This window comes from Eurytemora carolleeae, unplaced genomic scaffold (assembly GCF_000591075.1).
Source record: "Eurytemora carolleeae unplaced genomic scaffold, Eaff_2.0 scaffold926, whole genome shotgun sequence".
Classification (NCBI taxonomy): Eukaryota; Metazoa; Arthropoda; class Copepoda; order Calanoida; family Temoridae; genus Eurytemora; species Eurytemora carolleeae.
Window position 1 is genome coordinate 102,574 of NW_019396816.1, and position 16,447 is coordinate 119,020.

Genomic DNA, 16,447 nt, shown 5'->3' on the forward strand with positions numbered 1-16,447 from the left:
TTTTCTAATCTTTATATCTTGGCAATCTGTAGTCGTAGATTTTTGCTATTTACAACTATGAAGCATGCTAGATCAAATATTTAAAAATAGAAATAACAAAAATTATTTACAATCTGAGGTTGCAATGGTGTAGAAATAAAAAAGTTAGAGCTTGAGGAAACTCAAATTAGATCAAATGTATGGTTTAGGAATATACTTGCCGCTTCATTTTCCCAAGTTAAGTGAATAAACTTAAAAGGTTTCTTTATATATGTGATCTCACTCTACATTTTTCCTTTATCACTATCTGATCGTATTTTTAAAAAAAGTTTAAATATATATTTAAGTTAAGAATTGTGTTGTACCAATATTGTTTAAATTTCGAATAACAACCGATATTACAGGGGAAAATAGTTCCAAAACTAACAGCCATGTCTAACACTCAGTATTAGAAACGTGCCAAGTTTGCAAAGTTATCTTTTCCAAGCGTATATATCTTTAAATCCAAACAAAACTACATAATACATTTACAAATTATGACTATAACTATATTTTGAAACATAAAATGTCAATTAAAATTAATTTTTTTCTCTTACTAAAAAAATAAAAATGGGTAAATTCACATTTAAAAAATAATTTAGCAGCTTATTTAGTCTTTAAAGATAATTTTACTTTCAATGATTTTTTTTTCAAGTTATGAAAGTGAGTTTTGTTCAGAATTGAGGATTAAACTCAAAAGCAGGAAAGTGGCTTTTGTCGAAAACGCGACAATGATTCAAATTCAGGATATGTTCGAAAATGGAAAACCTGACTGTCTTGAAAACGGTCAAGGGTATTAATATAAAACTCCTTTTAAAATATTGATTTCAGAAAATAGTTTTAAATTGGGAATTGTTGTTCTCGTAATGCTTAATAAAATGTTGGTTGTAGTTTAACTATCGACTTCTTTTACTCTGGATATGGGCCGGGATCCTAATAAACCCAGTCTTTTAATTTGTGCCCATTTCTAACACTTAGTGCTAGAAATGGGCCAAGTGTTAGATTTGGAACTAATGTCCCCTGTAATATAGTTAACAGAATTTATAGAAAACCCGCTTTATCTGTAAAAAAGCTCTTTGCTCGTATTACAGTAATCCAAACGGCTTGACCAAATTGGCTGAAATTTTTTAAGAAAACCCATGGGTACCCCGAAATTTATTTATTTGAATTCGAATTTTTTTCCCAAGTATTTTTTAAATTCCACCGTCAACGCCGTGCACCTTGGCTAGTATGTCAATGAATGTAAAAAGTAAAAAACAAACAAAAATAACACATATTTTAACTCAGAAAACAAGCTGGTGGCATTTCTAGTATTCCTGTCCTGTTCTGGTTCATAATAGATCAAACTCAACTATCTTGATCTTCTCGAGTATTTAAATACCTGTCCTGTTTTAGTTCTTGATAGATCAAACTCCACTATCTTGATCTTCTCAAGTAATGAATTATTCTTCTCTTTCTCAAAGTTTAATTCGCTCTAAAAAATTAAGTTTAAAAAATATAGATTTTTTTACTGATTTCTTTAAAGGTGAAAATATTCTTTTACAGTTATAGGGACTCTAGGAGTCTAGGCGTTATTTCCAGTGACTCTCCATGCAAAGATAACAATGTCCGATTTCCAACGTTTCACTTAAAAGCTTTGTCTGATCAAGGGTGAACTGTTTATTTTCATTTCGGGTTTCTCTGCAAAAGTGACTTGCGAATTGCTTGCTTATAAAAAAAACAATATAGAAGTTATCAGAACTAAACGTTTCGAGTCAGAAAAACGCGTTATCTTCCACATTTTTGATCAGATAAAGGTTTCAAGGGTACCGTTGTAAATCTTGCATTGCCATCTTTACATGGAGGGTCAGGGGACGCTTACAGTCCCTTTATATTTCAAGTATCAGACAATTTTATAAAATTACCTTTGTATCAGCAAGTGATGTAACCATCTCCAACTCCCTTCTCCTCAAGGATTGGATTATCTGTCGAGCAGTGTGTAGTCCTAGTTCTCCCCGTTCTCCTAGCTTTCCTCGGTCATCGGCAGGAGTTATATCCATTATTAGCTCCCTCCATCCTTCTAGTTCCTTCCTATAGTACATAAATATATATAACAAGGTTTACATGGCGGTTCGCGCCTCTCTAGTCTCTATTAGTAACAATTATTGTGTATGAATGTTGCTATTTAGGCCGCGATTTTTTACTTCTAAATCGCAAATCTCATCTGTTGCACCTTTACGATTTACAAAGAAAATGGCAGCTTGAAGAGCACCTGTTCAACTGTAATTGTTACTATATCAGGGGGCTTCAAGTGCGCTCAAGGTCCAGTATTTAATAATTGTGTTACATTAAAAAAGATATAACGATGCCCATTTTAAAACAACCGTCTATCTTTCTGTTGATTTTTGAAATATTTCTTTTCCTTTTTCTGTATCTATTTCTATCTCTATTACTATCTGTCTATCTCATCTACGATCTTGTCGGATTTACTACGTGGCCAAATCAGGAATAATTCTTGTTATTGTCACCCATTTTGTGTAATAATTATAATTATTCGTGTAAAGGTGGTATAGTATTATTATGCGTAGGAAGGAAGTGTAATAATCAAAATTATTGTTATAATATAAAAAGAAAAACCGTGGAATAATTTTGATTATTCACCGAAAGGCGCACTTTCTTCCTACGCATAATATACTATTACCTGACTATCTCAAAATCAGCTTTGATGTTGTCCCTGTCCTTGACCTGGGACTCAGCCCTCTCCTTGTCCTCCTTTAGGTTCAAGATCTGTTCGTTCAGTAGTCTTATATTATCCTAGTAGTAGAATAAATTTTGTTTATAATAAGTTGCTTTATCTTTAACTTTCTGTAGCGCAACTTAAAGGGACTGTACGCGTAATTTCAAGTGACCCTCAGTGAAAAGAGGGTAATGTCCAATTTACAAAGGTGCCCTTAAACCTTCGTGTATTCGTCGAGTACAAAGATATGTCTGTGTAAACTTATCAGAACCCGCTTCTATTCAAATACAATTTCCAGTGTGCGCTGTCTTAACATTTGTAAATCGAACATTGAAATTGAGCTTACAGTTCCTTCAAAAACAATCCTTTTACAGATATCGACGATTTTTTTTTATGATTTTCAATAAGTTTCGGGCAATATAACTTGCCTAAGAGCCTACAAAAAATGTGTGCCTAATCAGTAATTAGCTCACCTGTTCAGACTTTTATAATTTTATTGGCTACGAACAAAATAAATAATACCCTTTTATCAATTATCTTGTATTTATTTAGTTTTTTAAAGAAAATTACTGGGGTTGTTCCTGGCTCCAGGCAATCCCACCCCTCAGCACTCCCCCTTCCGATAAGCATATCATATCTTTTTTGCTTATTTCTTTTCTATTTAATGACAACCCGATAGTCAGTGTACACTGTACAGGGGTAAAATTTTAAGAATTACGGCACCTCCTCGAGGGGGGGTGGGTGGGTGATTTTTGATAAATTAGGGGAAAAATTAAAAGTTTTAAATCCATAGGAAAGTTAAATTTTATTGGTAATAACCAAATTCCACCTAAAAATCATTTATTTTCCCGAATTCAGCAATAAAAACTATAATACACACAAAACTTCTTGAAAAAAAATTATTTTCCAAGAAGAGGGGGGGTTATACACCCCTGTACCTGTGTCTGTACAAGCAGCTGGTTTCTACTCCTAAGACTAATGCTCTCTCTCTCAAGTTCTGCAAACTTCTCCAACTTCTCCTGCATTATTCTCCTCTGTAGAACTACATCCCTGTTCGCTTCCATCTCAGACTCAAGCTTCTCTACTCGGTTCTTATAACGGAGCAATTCCTCCTAAAAAACACAGTACATCAGGGGTGTACAATTTTAAGAATGATATTTTTATTAACTGAGGAAAAACATGAAAAATTGGACTTCAAAAGGCATTATTTTATCCTGTTCGATAGATTTCCCCAAAAATTCATTTATTTACCCTAAAATATCATTTTTTCTTTATCATTTATTCTTCTGGGGGAAAAAATGATTTTCAAAGAAGGGGAGGAAGAAATAATTTTTCAAGAAAATAAAATAATCTTTTAGTAAATGATAAAATAATGCTTAAAGTGACAATGATGACAGTTTAAAGAATGATGATGTAGGTGATAACTGATTATGATAACAACAATGTAACAATACTAAAAATCCTACGAATGATTTTACTAAAGTTTAATGTAACGATGAATATAAAAATAATGATGATGATAATGATGACATTGACCAATGATGATTAGAATGACTGAATTTTTATGAATGTTTAACAGACTAACCTTTGTTTTTAAGAATGCTGAACCTTGGACTTCATGTCCTTCCAGCTTTGATTTTAACATTTTATTCTTGTCCTCGGCCTCCCTCAGCCTCTGCCGGAGGTCAGACACATCAGCCTCGAACTTGTGAATCTTAAGCAAATTAAATATAATTGATAACAAACCTGATAACTGATTACATAACTGATTATTATAAATAAATGTATCTATATCTGGTATTCTAGATAACTAGCATTGATAACAAACCTGATAACTGATTACATACCTGATTATTATAAGTGAATGTATCTATATCTGGTCTTCTAGATAACTAGCATTGATCACATAACTGGTTATTATAAGGGAATGTATCTATCTATATCTGGTCTTCTAGATAACTAGCATTGATCACATGACTGGTTATTATAAGGGAATGTATCTATATTTGGAATTCTAGATAACTAGCATTGATCACATACCTGGTTATTATAAGTGAATGTATCTATATCTGGTCTTCTAGATAACTGAGATTGAAGTTGTTCAAGTTTTCCTTCCAATCTACTCCGGGTATCACGGAGACTACGCACCTTCAAATAATTTCTTTTTTTAAATCCCAAAAAGATAAGTAGCATTTAGACGTATTTTCTTGTTAGATTTGGTTTTAGTAAAGAATTTTGTAGGTTTAGATTTTTTGCCTTTTAGGAGTCTAATTTTTTTTTGAAAAATCCAGACTTCTTTTATATCAATTTACAAAGTAACAACAAATTAGTAGAGGTTTTTTCATTAGTTTAAATGGGGGTATGGACCTATATAAAGTATTTGAATAATAAGCTATGATAGCAATGGACAAATTCATAAGAAAACAACTATCAGGAAATAGCCTTAATTGTTACTTAAAAGTAAGAATTCAGCTCGTTTATAATAACAGTAGATGCCTATTTATTAAATACATAGTTCGCATAATAATATGAGTGGAACCAATTCTAACTTATACATTTAAAGTTGTAAAATTGTATCTATTAGATTCTTCTAATTGAGAAGGGTATAGATGAAAGCTTACTTCGTGGTTAAATGCCTAACTTAAACTTTAGTATTTCTTAGAAAAACATGTTTTTTTTCACTGCAAGTTTAAATTCAATATAGATTAAAATGTTTCCCAAACAAACAGAAAAAAGTCAAGCAGGACTAAAGGACAAAATGGAGATTTTTTTTTATCCATTTCTGATTTTTATATTGCTTAATTCGTGGTTAAATGCCAAAAACCAACTGGAAGTGTGAACCCACAATAGACTTTCATTATTAATAGTATTAAAGGACAACCAGGCGTTCAATGGTGTTGGGACCGGCGCTCCTACGTTTCAATATCAAAGGATAATTTTTTAAACATTTAAAAAGTAAAAAAATAATTATTTTAAATGTAAAAAATAATATTTATTGTTGTACCTTGTTCTCTAGTTCATCAGTTCTGTTTAAAGAGTGTCTTCTATTTTCTGCAACTTTCTCATCTTTATTCTCTTTCTTGTCAATCAGCTTCTTTATCTTGTATTCAAGATCAGAACATTTATCAACTTCAAGTCTACAAATCAACTAGTTTATCTTGTATCCAAGATAGAACATTTATCAACTTCAAGTCTACAAATCAACTAGTTTATCTTGTATTCAAGATCAGAACATTTATCAACTTCAAGTCTACAAATCAACCAGTTTATCTTGTATTCAAGATCAGAACATTTATCTACTTCAAGCCTACAAATCAACCAGGTTATCTTGTATTCAAGATCAGAACATTTATCTACTTCAAGCCTACAAATCAACCAGGTTATCTTGTATTCAAGATCAGAACATTTATCTACTTCAAGCCTACAAATCAACCAGGTTATCTTGTATTCAAGATCAGAACATTTATCTACTTCAAGCCTACAAATCAACCAGGTTATCTTGTATTCAAGATCAGAACATTTATCTACTTCAAGCCTACAAATCAACCAGGTTATCTTGTATTCAAGATCAGAACATTTATCTACTTCAAGCCTACAAATCAACCAGGTTATCTTGTATTCAAGATCAGAACATTTATCTACTTCAAGCCTACAAATCAACCAGGTTATCTTGTATTCAAGATCAGAACATTTATCTACTTCAAGCCTACAAATCAACCAGGTTATCTTGTATTCAAGATCAGTACAAAAATCCAATACATTATGCAAACTAAAAATTAATTGTACCAAACCATACTTGTAGAGTCTGGTTGTTTTCTCGAGTTTGTTTTCTAAATCCAGTTTCTCCTTCTTGTGGGTCAACTCAGCCTGCTCAAACCTGAAAAAAACTCCTTTCACATACATAAAAGAAAATTATTTTTTCCCTGAAGAATCCAACTTTATTTTCTAATATTTTGAAATTTTGAAAAAAAGTAAAAAAATAAATTATATTTAAATGTTCCCTTGTATTTTCTAACTTTTCTATTATTTATCTCTCAACTCTAAATTTAACTATGACTGACACGATATGATGACTTATTAGGCATGTAAAACAAATTAAATATTGGAACACGTTCTCAAAATGTACAAACATCAAACTTTTTTTAATTTCCAAATTCTGAAAACTGAAGGTAGAGAAGGTTAGATTACATTATATTTACTTGTTTTCTAATCTTGATATTTTTGCCAGATCTCCAGCTGATTCCACTGTCAGGGCTTTTATTTTCTCATTGAGTTCTTCATTCTTCTTTTGCAGGATAGTAACTGCTCCTGAGCTTTCACTTGCAAACCTTTTCCGTCCTGAAATGCTTCAGTATTTAAAATTCGGTGATGATGATGGACCAACCTCATATAATAAATAAAGTAGAAAAAAGACGGAAAAAGAGAACGAACACAGATCATGATTTGTAAAAAATATAATATGCAAATGTTCACTTTTAAGACAATTATGAAGGTTTCAGCATAAAAATAAGCAAAAAAAAACAAACAAAAAACCTTAACAAATGTTCAGGACCTTAGGACCTGGCCCATTTTTTTCCGGGGCGGATCCAGATTCCAGATCCCCATAAAAATGAAATAGATCCTCAGCACTTATTTAAGGTTTACCTAACGCAGAATCGAACGGATCCCTGTTAAGTTTTGGAATCTTTGGTTGCTGAAACCCATCAAAACTCTCATCGAACTCAAGTCTCGTAGCTAGCGATCTTTTTTCTAAATATAATACAAATTAAAGGGCTTTGTGTAAGAAATCTGCTTTGTTCGACTATTTTATCAAGTTTGCTTTTCTACATTTAGAGTGAAAAATCAAGGAGTTAGGAGGTCGAGAAGTCTAACCAACAATTTCGCATAAATTTTACTTTGATCTTTATTTATAGATTGGAGTTTAAATAAACGGAGAAACCAGTCGGAAAAGGAAAAAAAATTATTTTAAAAAAAATGAATTTTGCGATTAATTTCTTCAAAAATCCACAAATTCTCAATCTTTCGATTGTGTACTTCGGTTTAGGGAATTTTTAATCGATGGAACTTGTCAAATGTAGAGTCTTAATTGTCAGTCCCTTGATTAAATATAATTTAGCTTACCTGACACCCGACTTAGCTCTTCTGTTCTTAAAGTGCTCTTCACCTAAAGAATGTTATATTGATCTGTTCTAATTGACTATTCTGATTTAATTCAACCAACTTGTATCAAATATGTGTTATCAATAATTGTTATTGCAGAAGTCGGCATTTACATTTGCAAAGTCGAACACTCGAATCTCGAAGTTACTTAAAAGGACTGGAAGCGTGATTTAAAATGACCCTCCATGCAAGGATGGCACTGCCCGATTTACAACAGTACCATGGAAACCTTTATCTGATCAATAATGTGAAGGATATTGAAATTTTTCTAGGTTTAAAGTATTAAATTCTGATAATTCCTATACGCTTTCCTGCAGTAGAAAAGTGCATGTCAATTGTAAAGAAACTACAATTCAAAATAATCACTTTTCAAAATTATCAATATTGATATCTAATTCATACTTGGTCAGACAAATAATCGGGCATCTTTGCATGGAAGGTCACATGAAATTAAGCTTACAGTCCCTTTAAAACTCGGAATAATGAAGAAAAGGCAGATAATCTGTGTAATCCTTTACAAATGTGAAAGATAAACATATTACCTGGGATTTGTATGATCCAAAGATTTGAACATGTGAGGTTGGTTCGGAGAATGGAGACGCCATTTTGAATTAAACAAGTGGTACTTAATCTCAACTTAATCCATCTTATCTGAAACTTGAATACTTAAATAGCTGGATATATGAATAGAAGTAAGGATGAGCTCAAATATATAGATTACTAGGATTGTCGAAAAGTTTTAATGATTTCAACGCATCTGACAGATTTACTGGTTTGGTAAGACCGGCCTGTTTGACCGATGACAGCTGGTGAATAGTTTTAAAGCCAGCGAGAGATAATGAATCTGGGGCCAGGACTGGAACGTAGTTGACCACTACAGCTGCCGGTAAACCTAAATATATCATTTCTGAACATAAATTATATCTAGTAATCTACGAATTCAAAATCATTTTCAGGTATATTTTGTTGTTGAAAAATAGCTAACCCCCCCCCCCTCAACCCCCGTTAAAACCCATTTTTTGCCATCTTCCAGAGCGCTTCACCCCCATCTTTGATTTAAACATACATCGATTTTTTCGTTTATTTTGAAAATCATCTGTGCTTTGATTTTTTTTAATATTTTTGTTAACAATCCCTTTAAATACCTTTAACAGCAGCTATGGAGAGAATTGCTGCGGATAATCCAGTAATAAGGTTTGGAACATCCAACCTGGAAATATTTACTGTTTATTTTCAGATCATTTCTTTTTACCCTAAATTTGATTTTAAAGAAAAATGACAATTTTTTAAAAAAATAAAAATTTGTCTGTCAGTTTTTCGTTTTCGTAAATTTTAAAGTAAAACTCATGAATTTTTTGTGTGGATTTGCATGTTTTTTTTGGAGAATTTAAAAATTCAAAAAACTTTTGAATTCTTACCGTCCATAAACCTTCCCTGGGATCCTGTAAGGTCCTTATTATTAATTGATACAAACCAACGAACAAACAGGGGAGCCAAATTTATAAATACCTGGGTATATGGCAGGAGGTAAATGAATCTGTATGAAGTGCTCTCACGATATTTTCTTCCTCATTATCATCCCCTCTATACTCACTAGAATTTAAAAACATAAAAGGGAGTGATCGTTATGTTCTATGTTACTAGCAAAAGTTCCCGGCGTTGCCCGTGGAATTTTCACCAAAATCATACTGCAGTCATTCAATTATCATACAGGGAAATTTGAATCTTTCTGAGCATCCCAGGAATTGATTTAACAGGTTCTTTATTGAAAATTTGATGAGATTAAAAATATGAGAAAGTTTTTAACTTAGTTCTAAAATTAGTTTCAGGGCATCTTCAGAAACACAAAACAAGACTTTTACTTTAAATCGCCCAACATTTTTAAAATGGTCAAAACCACTCCAAAAAAAATTCAAAAACAAAAATTTTGGTAGCTGTTCAGTGTTCATAACTTTAATAACTAGAATTTTAAGTTTAAGAAAAATCTGTTTTTGTTGTCAAATGTCTTTATGGAATGACCCAATCACAACACTAAACTGCGTTTTAAGAAGGATCTTTGGGTGCACTTTGACAAAAAAATCTTAATAATAAAATATCAGCAAAATGCTTTTAAAGACGAATACTGGAAAATGGACATTTAAAACAGAACATATGATGATAGTTTAAGGACAAAAATGTAAAAATGGAAATTCTTAAACCAGATGAAATAAGCTGCCGTCTTTAAAGAGTACATCGAGATTATTTCTTCTTGTTTTAATTTTCATTTTTACATTTTATCCTCGCAATATTATTATTATGTTTTTTCCCTCACTTCGTTTTTAATTAACTTGATAAACACTAATTAATAATTATTTTTTTCTTTGAAAATAATAATTAACAAAACCATGTTATTTAAAATAAAATTTTTTTACGCACCAAATTAAACACGAGTGGAAAATTTCTTGAAAAATCATTCCTTCTTTTTTGAAAAAAAATTTTCCCCAGAGGTTAGGTATGTTTATTCGATTTTTAGAAAAAAATACATTTTTGGGGGAATTGTAGGAATTTGGAAAAAACAACCTGCTTTTTGGTGTCCAATCCCCCCCCCCCCATTTTAAACCGTGTATTCCCCCTAAGGGGGAGGGGGGAGTAAGCGGAATTCATGTGTACCTCCATGCAAAGCTGGCATTGTTTAGTTCAAAATGATACCCTTGAACCCGTTTTCTCATCAATAATGTGGAAAGTAGTCATATTTCTAGATTTTAATAATTTTGATATTTTTTTCAAACAGTAGAGGAACTAAACTTGTTTCAAGTTTCATATTATTAATAAGTTAATGAAGGTCTGCCTACCTGATATGCCTGGCAGCTAGGCAGAGAAACTACACTTGTTTCCAAGTTTTATATTATTAATAAGTTAATGAAAGTCTGCCTACCTGATATGCCTGGCAGCTAGGCAGAGGAACTAAACTTGTTTCAAGTTTTATATTATTAATAAGTTAATGAAAGTGCCTACCTGATATGCCTGGCTGCTAAGCAGAGAAACTAAACTTGTTTAACGTTTCATATTATTAATAAGTTAATGAAGGTCTGCCTACCTGATATGCTTGGCAGCTAGGCAGAGAAACTACACTTGTTTCAAGTTTTATATTATTAATAAGTTAATGAAAGTCTGCCTACCTGATATGCCTGGCTGCTAAGCAGAGAAACTAAACTTGTTTAACGTTTCATATTATTAATAAGTTAATGAAGGTCTGCCTACCTGATATGTCTGGCTGCTAGGCAGACGATATTGACAGATGGATCTGCGACAGTAAGAATTAATTTTGCCAGGTTGAGATATTCTCCTTTCTTTAATTCTGTTTCACAGGTGACAGCAGTCCAGCCGGGACCCCTGAACAATACAACATTCTAAACCCCTGAACAATACAACTTCTGAACCCCTGAACAATAAAACACTCTGAACCCTTGAACAATACAACATTCTAAACCCCTGAACAGTAAAACATTCTGAACCCCTGAACAATAAAACATTCTGAACCCCTGAACAAAAAAAAACATTCTAAACTCCTGAACAATAAAACATTCTGAACCCAAGAACAATAAAACATTCTGAACCCAAGAACAATAAAACATTCTAAACCTCTTAACAATAAAACATATTATGAACCCCCCTGAACAATACAACATTCTAAACCCCTGAACAGTAAGTTCAACAATCAAGACCCTTGAATATCTGAACGTTATATCATTCCTGAACCCAGTAAGGCCATACTTGTCTAATATACAGAGCGTCCCATATCATAATGGATTGTCTCCAAGCTTTTACGCCAAAATACGCACACAATACTCTGAACACTTAGTACTTTCTGCATACAAATTTTAAAATTAGACTTAAAGAATTTCAAAAAATGATTCGTTCTTTTATAATTTTCTGATTGTTGCGAAAATCGCAATTAAGAGCTTGTAACGATCTAATATGATATGGGACACCCTGTAGATCTCAAGGGGGGATGTGGGGGGGGAAATTTGATCGTTTTTAAGTTCAGGAAACCCCCCCCCCGGGATAGGGTTATGTTTTCGTGAAAAATCCTTTCCCCCCTCTTGAAAAAAAACATATTTCAGAAGTTTTTTTTAATTTAAGATTTTTATTAGCTGAATTGCCTTTTGATGTGCGATTTTGCATTTTTCCCAATCATCAAAAAACCCCCCCCCACCTTATTTTGAAATCAGTTGTATAAAGGTAAACAACAAACATAGAAAAAAAAAAAAAAAAAAAAATTCACCATTACTCCGTAGCTGAGACTCCGTTAAAAATAACCGTGATATAATATATAACACCTGTAGATTTTCCCGATCTGAACAACCCTATTCCCTTCTTTAGCGAACATTCCACCAACTGACTAAATACGGAAAATTATGATAAATGCTTAATTTCTAAAAACTGAAAATAATCAATTGTCAGATTAAAAGTTACGGTTAATTACAAAGGATGAGACTTCACAGATTTTGTTCAGTTAAAAACATTATATTCATTAAATTTTTCTTATTTCAAAATGATTTTAAGAGCAAAGAGTACAAGTAAATGGTACTTGTGAACCAGTACTGAGTACAGAGTACAGAGTACAAAAGACAAAGAAAAGGTACCTGTGAACCAGTACAGAGTACAGAGTACAACGAGGGTACAATTCCTTCAGATACAAGTAAAAGATTCTTCTCTAGCCCATCAAGAGAAGGTGACATGTAGAACTCAGAGAAATAAAACTCTGAAGAAATAATTTTATAAATTTCCAAATATGACAAGATAGTAAGGAAAATATAAAAAAAAATTAAGATCTCATTTCTGATTTTAAGAAATAAAAATCTTTATTTTTCAAATATCTTTTTTTCATAAAGCTTTTCCCCGAAAATCAATTCTAATTCCAAATAAACTTTTCTTTAATTTTTTTTCTTTACCTTCAAGATCATCTTCATCTTCGTCATCGAAATATCGATATGAACCTGTACCCGCCATACTTTCTGAAATATGCGTAACTCAGATTAATATTGTCAGGAATACGCGGAACTTCAATTTTGACGCAAAAATGCGTAACATAGTTTAATAACATGCGTAGTTCAAACATCTTTTAGGATAAGCATTTTTGTGTCCAATAACGACATAACTTTCTTAAATAGAACGTAAAAATGGGTAAAGAATTATGCGCAACCAATTTAAAATAAAACTGTCTGAAAATGCAAACATTTACAATGTAACGATGACACAAAACATTAATAATAAAAAACAGAGAAGTTATTTTTATTTGGAAAAAATTTTTTAAATGTCTAGAATTTGAAGAAAAAGTTTCTTAATCTTTTCTGGTATGTTGGGGATGAAACGCTTCAATAAGCAGGATAAAATACATCTAGGAGAGATACAACCTAAAATAAATATGTATATTAATGCAAAATAATACAATTGAATTAATATCAAATTTAAACTCCGATCTCAAAGTAACATTACTAGTATGAGCCCATGAAATGAATTCTAATGGATCTATGTAATTATGTTTAATGATTGAAAATAAAAACATGATATAAACTTTGTTAGAACATTATTTCATATACCATAACAGTGTGGTGGTCAAAACACGGTTTGCTTTTTTATAATAGTGAATGATTGATGTAACCCAAAAATTCATTTATTGTTCAAACAAAATCATTTATCTCGTGGGTTCATCAATTATACTCGACATACAAACAAACAGAGATTACAACTTTATACCATTAGATGCAAACTAAAGAATAAGTAACAAATAAAAATAAAAATGGGAGTCTGAAAATAAAGTTAAAATTGATAAACTTTACCTATGGTAGTCTGATGCACCAAAAGCAGCATTACATTTAGGACATTTTCTTTGTCGAGTCTCATACCTTAATATTTTTTTATGAAAATATTGTGTAATCGCCCTGTTTTAACCTTTAATTAGATTTTACAAACATTTTCAAAAACAAGCTTGAAATTGGCTAAATTCCTGAAAAGCCAATGAAGCTAGAAAAGAGATGTTTTAAATTATCACACCCGTAATATATTAACCTTAACACAATTAAACCAAATAAAGATGGCAAAAATATAAGGATTAGAACAGATTGAAGTTACCTGGTTCTCAAACAATCATAGCAGAACACGTGGAAACATTTGGTTAAAATAGCATCTTTTCTTTTAACCTGAAAATAAAACATTTGTGGAATAAAAAGTTGTATTAATAATAATAATGAGAACAATTTATAGACAAACAGATAAATTCGTTTAAGATTTGAATTTGCAGTAAAATTAAATTTAAAAAACTCAGCATCCTTCTGTACATTTTCGAAGATTTACAACAAAAGAAGACGACTTTTCTTTGTATTTTCTCTTTACCTTACAAGAAGGACAAGTGAGGGTTTCTTTGTATTCGCGGATTTCTTCCTTCAAGATTTCGTCCATATCACTTGCCATTTCTATTTTCTTCAATCTTTCAACCTTTAGAAATAATAAAATGCACTAAGAAGAGGGAGAAAGGATTTGAGTACATTTTTCTATGAGTAAGAATCAAGAATACAACTGCAAGTACATTATTTTTTAAATAAAAGCTTTTTTGTCTTTAAATGTTAAAGAATTACAGTCTCCTCCTGCATGCGTTTAGTTTTAAATGCTTCCGCCTTAAGGGTGGATGTGTTACCTTTCGTTTAAGAATTGCAGTCTCCTCCTGCATACGTTTAGTTTTAAATGCCTCCGCCTCAAGGGCAGATGTTTTCTCTGCTACAGTTTGCTGAACCTCCTGTAATATTATTAAACTTCTATTTTAGTTGTAATAAAAAAATCTAAAATAACTACAAAATATTATAAAAAAATTTAAATAACAATTGTAAATTAATGCTCACTATTCATAATTTCCATAATTTACCTAAAAATTTATTTATTTTCCCTTAAAATTCTTTATTTTCCCCAGTTAAGCGAATAAAACCCTTAAAAATATACTTATCTTCTGGAAAAAAGATGATTTTCAATAGAGGGGGAGGGGGGGGGGGGGGATTTTACAGGAAAATATGCAGTTTAAACCACTACAAACTATTTTTTGATGCAAATATATTTTACCTTGATTTGTGAATGATATTTTTCCAGATGAAGTTTAAGATCCGCAGCACTCTGGGCGGATTCAATAGCTTTACGTTTATGCATCTCCATAGCTTGCTGCCTAAAATCATTTTACTAAATATCAATCTTAAATATATTACTTGACGACTTTATCGTGAAAAATATTATTTTAACAAAATATCATCATAAAATGTTTAATTTTAGTTAAGAAAATGTTCATTTCATAAAATAAACCATAAACTAGGTATTATGCTGAAAATGCGAAAATGTTGAAAAATTCGTCAAACCTTAGAAAACGACCAGCTATAGGAAATATAAACAAACATACAAAAGCATTCTGATGCTCCGCTTTTATATATGATACATTTTTTATAAAGGCATTTGTATATAGATGAACTTAAGATATAAGTCCTTCTTAAAACCCTCTGATGGGTAAGCCCAGTAAGAGGCACCGTGCTAAGGGCAGGGCCCATAGGCAAAACGTGGCAAGGGTGGTGCCTTGCTCCATCAACTGTGCATATTGGAATTGCAATGGCCTAATACGGGACAACAAACAAGACATGTTAGTGGATGTCATGAATGACAATAACTTACATGTTCTTGCCGTGAGTGAAACTCACTTGAGACATGGGTCCAATGATGACCTTTCATGTCTAGACAAGTTCATATGGTACTCCAAGGAGAGGCTTTGGAAAGAAAAGAAAGGTGGCGGGATATTGACCATAGTTCAGCCCGGCCTTAACCATTCACGGTACGAACCACCTCTACCAATGTACCCCTACCTGGATAATGAAAGAGAGTGGATACTAATCCATGAAAACAACAGCAATGTAGCGCTATGTTTTGTGTATCTTGCAGCTGAGGTTGGAGGGGATAATTTCCAAGTTTGGAATGCAGAGCTGTGTGCGATGTTACAAGCTGAAATCACTACCCTCAGGGAAGACGGGTATACATGTTCTCTTGCGGGGGATTTCAATGGGCATATCGAGGCAGACAGCCAAGGTATTCCAGGGAACAACAGGGACATTAACTCCAATGGGAGACTGATACGGGATTTTATTTCAAATAACGACCTTCGCATTGTTAATAGCGATGCTAATCGTTGTAAAGGTTTATTTACACGAATAACTAACAACTCTGTGTCTGCATTGGACCTGGTCCTTGAGGATGACAAGGATGTCCCACTGGTTACGGAAATGTCAATAGATACTTTCGGAGAAATACTGGGGGGCAGCGACCACTCAGCAATTTTCTATAAATTAAAAGTAAATTCAGGGCCATTCACTAAGGAGCCACAGGAAGAGGGTCCAATCGTTGGCCCCAGCCAAGCAACAGGAGAGGCATATAGAGAGGCCTTTGAATCCTTGATGCTCTTGGCAGATTGGAGTCCAATGGATACGGAAGAGAAATGCCGGTTCCTCCAGGACACTCTGGTATCAGCAGCAAAAATTTCATGCAACC

At 32.4% G+C, this 16,447-nt stretch overlaps 3 protein-coding genes across 3 annotated transcripts; all 3 read right to left on the reverse strand.

Moving 5' to 3' along the window:
• Positions 1–55: 55 nt before the first annotated feature.
• On the reverse strand, positions 56–8,525 carry LOC111708985 (mitotic spindle checkpoint protein MAD1). Its single transcript, XM_023482514.1, has 13 exons — positions 8,437–8,525; positions 7,856–7,898; positions 7,379–7,483; positions 6,934–7,072; positions 6,531–6,611; positions 5,739–5,871; positions 4,775–4,882; positions 4,320–4,448; positions 3,673–3,846; positions 2,699–2,811; positions 1,923–2,088; positions 1,400–1,492; positions 56–67 (listed from the first exon to the last, which is right to left on the reverse strand). The coding sequence occupies exons 1-13, from the start codon at positions 8,497–8,499 to the stop codon at positions 56–58; spliced, it is 1,359 nt and encodes a 452-aa protein (XP_023338282.1). The 5' UTR covers positions 8,500–8,525.
• Positions 8,526–8,544: 19 nt separating this feature from the next.
• On the reverse strand, positions 8,545–12,921 carry LOC111708993 (uncharacterized). The gene is made up of 7 exons (XM_023482525.1): positions 12,829–12,921; positions 12,520–12,638; positions 12,214–12,275; positions 11,135–11,266; positions 9,404–9,487; positions 9,040–9,104; positions 8,545–8,786 (listed from the first exon to the last, which is right to left on the reverse strand). Exons 1-7 carry the CDS (start codon positions 12,884–12,886, stop codon positions 8,599–8,601), a joined length of 708 nt encoding a protein of 235 aa, XP_023338293.1. The 5' UTR covers positions 12,887–12,921; the 3' UTR covers positions 8,545–8,598.
• LOC111708992 (E3 ubiquitin-protein ligase Bre1) lies at positions 12,889–15,086 on the reverse strand (the record flags this gene model as incomplete). The annotated part of the gene is given in 6 exon segments (XM_023482524.1): positions 12,889–13,290; positions 13,717–13,782; positions 14,009–14,076; positions 14,270–14,371; positions 14,571–14,669; positions 14,987–15,086. Coding segments are annotated over 6 exon segments (451 nt in total), but the record flags the coding sequence as incomplete, so codon positions are not given.
• Between the last annotated feature and the right edge of the window lie 1,361 nt (positions 15,087–16,447).

Bases quoted from the DNA above. Each gene is read 5' to 3' on its own strand.
- LOC111708993 (XM_023482525.1), bottom strand. From the start codon at position 12,886: ATGGCGGGTACAGGTTCATATCGATATTTCGATGACGAAGATGAAGAT. The intron at 12,639-12,828 runs GTAAAGAAAAAA...TTATTTCTTCAG, and splicing joins AGATGAAGATGATCTTGAAG to AGTTTTATTTCTCTGAGTTC. The intron at 9,488-11,134 runs GTAGGCAGACCT...TTTAAATTCTAG, and splicing joins CTAGCAGCCAGACATATCAG to TGAGTATAGAGGGGATGATA.
- LOC111708985 (XM_023482514.1), bottom strand. From the start codon at position 8,499: ATGGCGTCTCCATTCTCCGAACCAACCTCACATGTTCAAATCTTTGGA. The intron at 7,073-7,378 runs GTAAACCTTAAA...GAAGCATTTCAG, and splicing joins TCCGTTCGATTCTGCGTTAG to GACGGAAAAGGTTTGCAAGT. The intron at 6,612-6,933 runs GTAAATATAATG...AGTTTTTTTCAG, and splicing joins ATATCAAGATTAGAAAACAA to GTTTGAGCAGGCTGAGTTGA.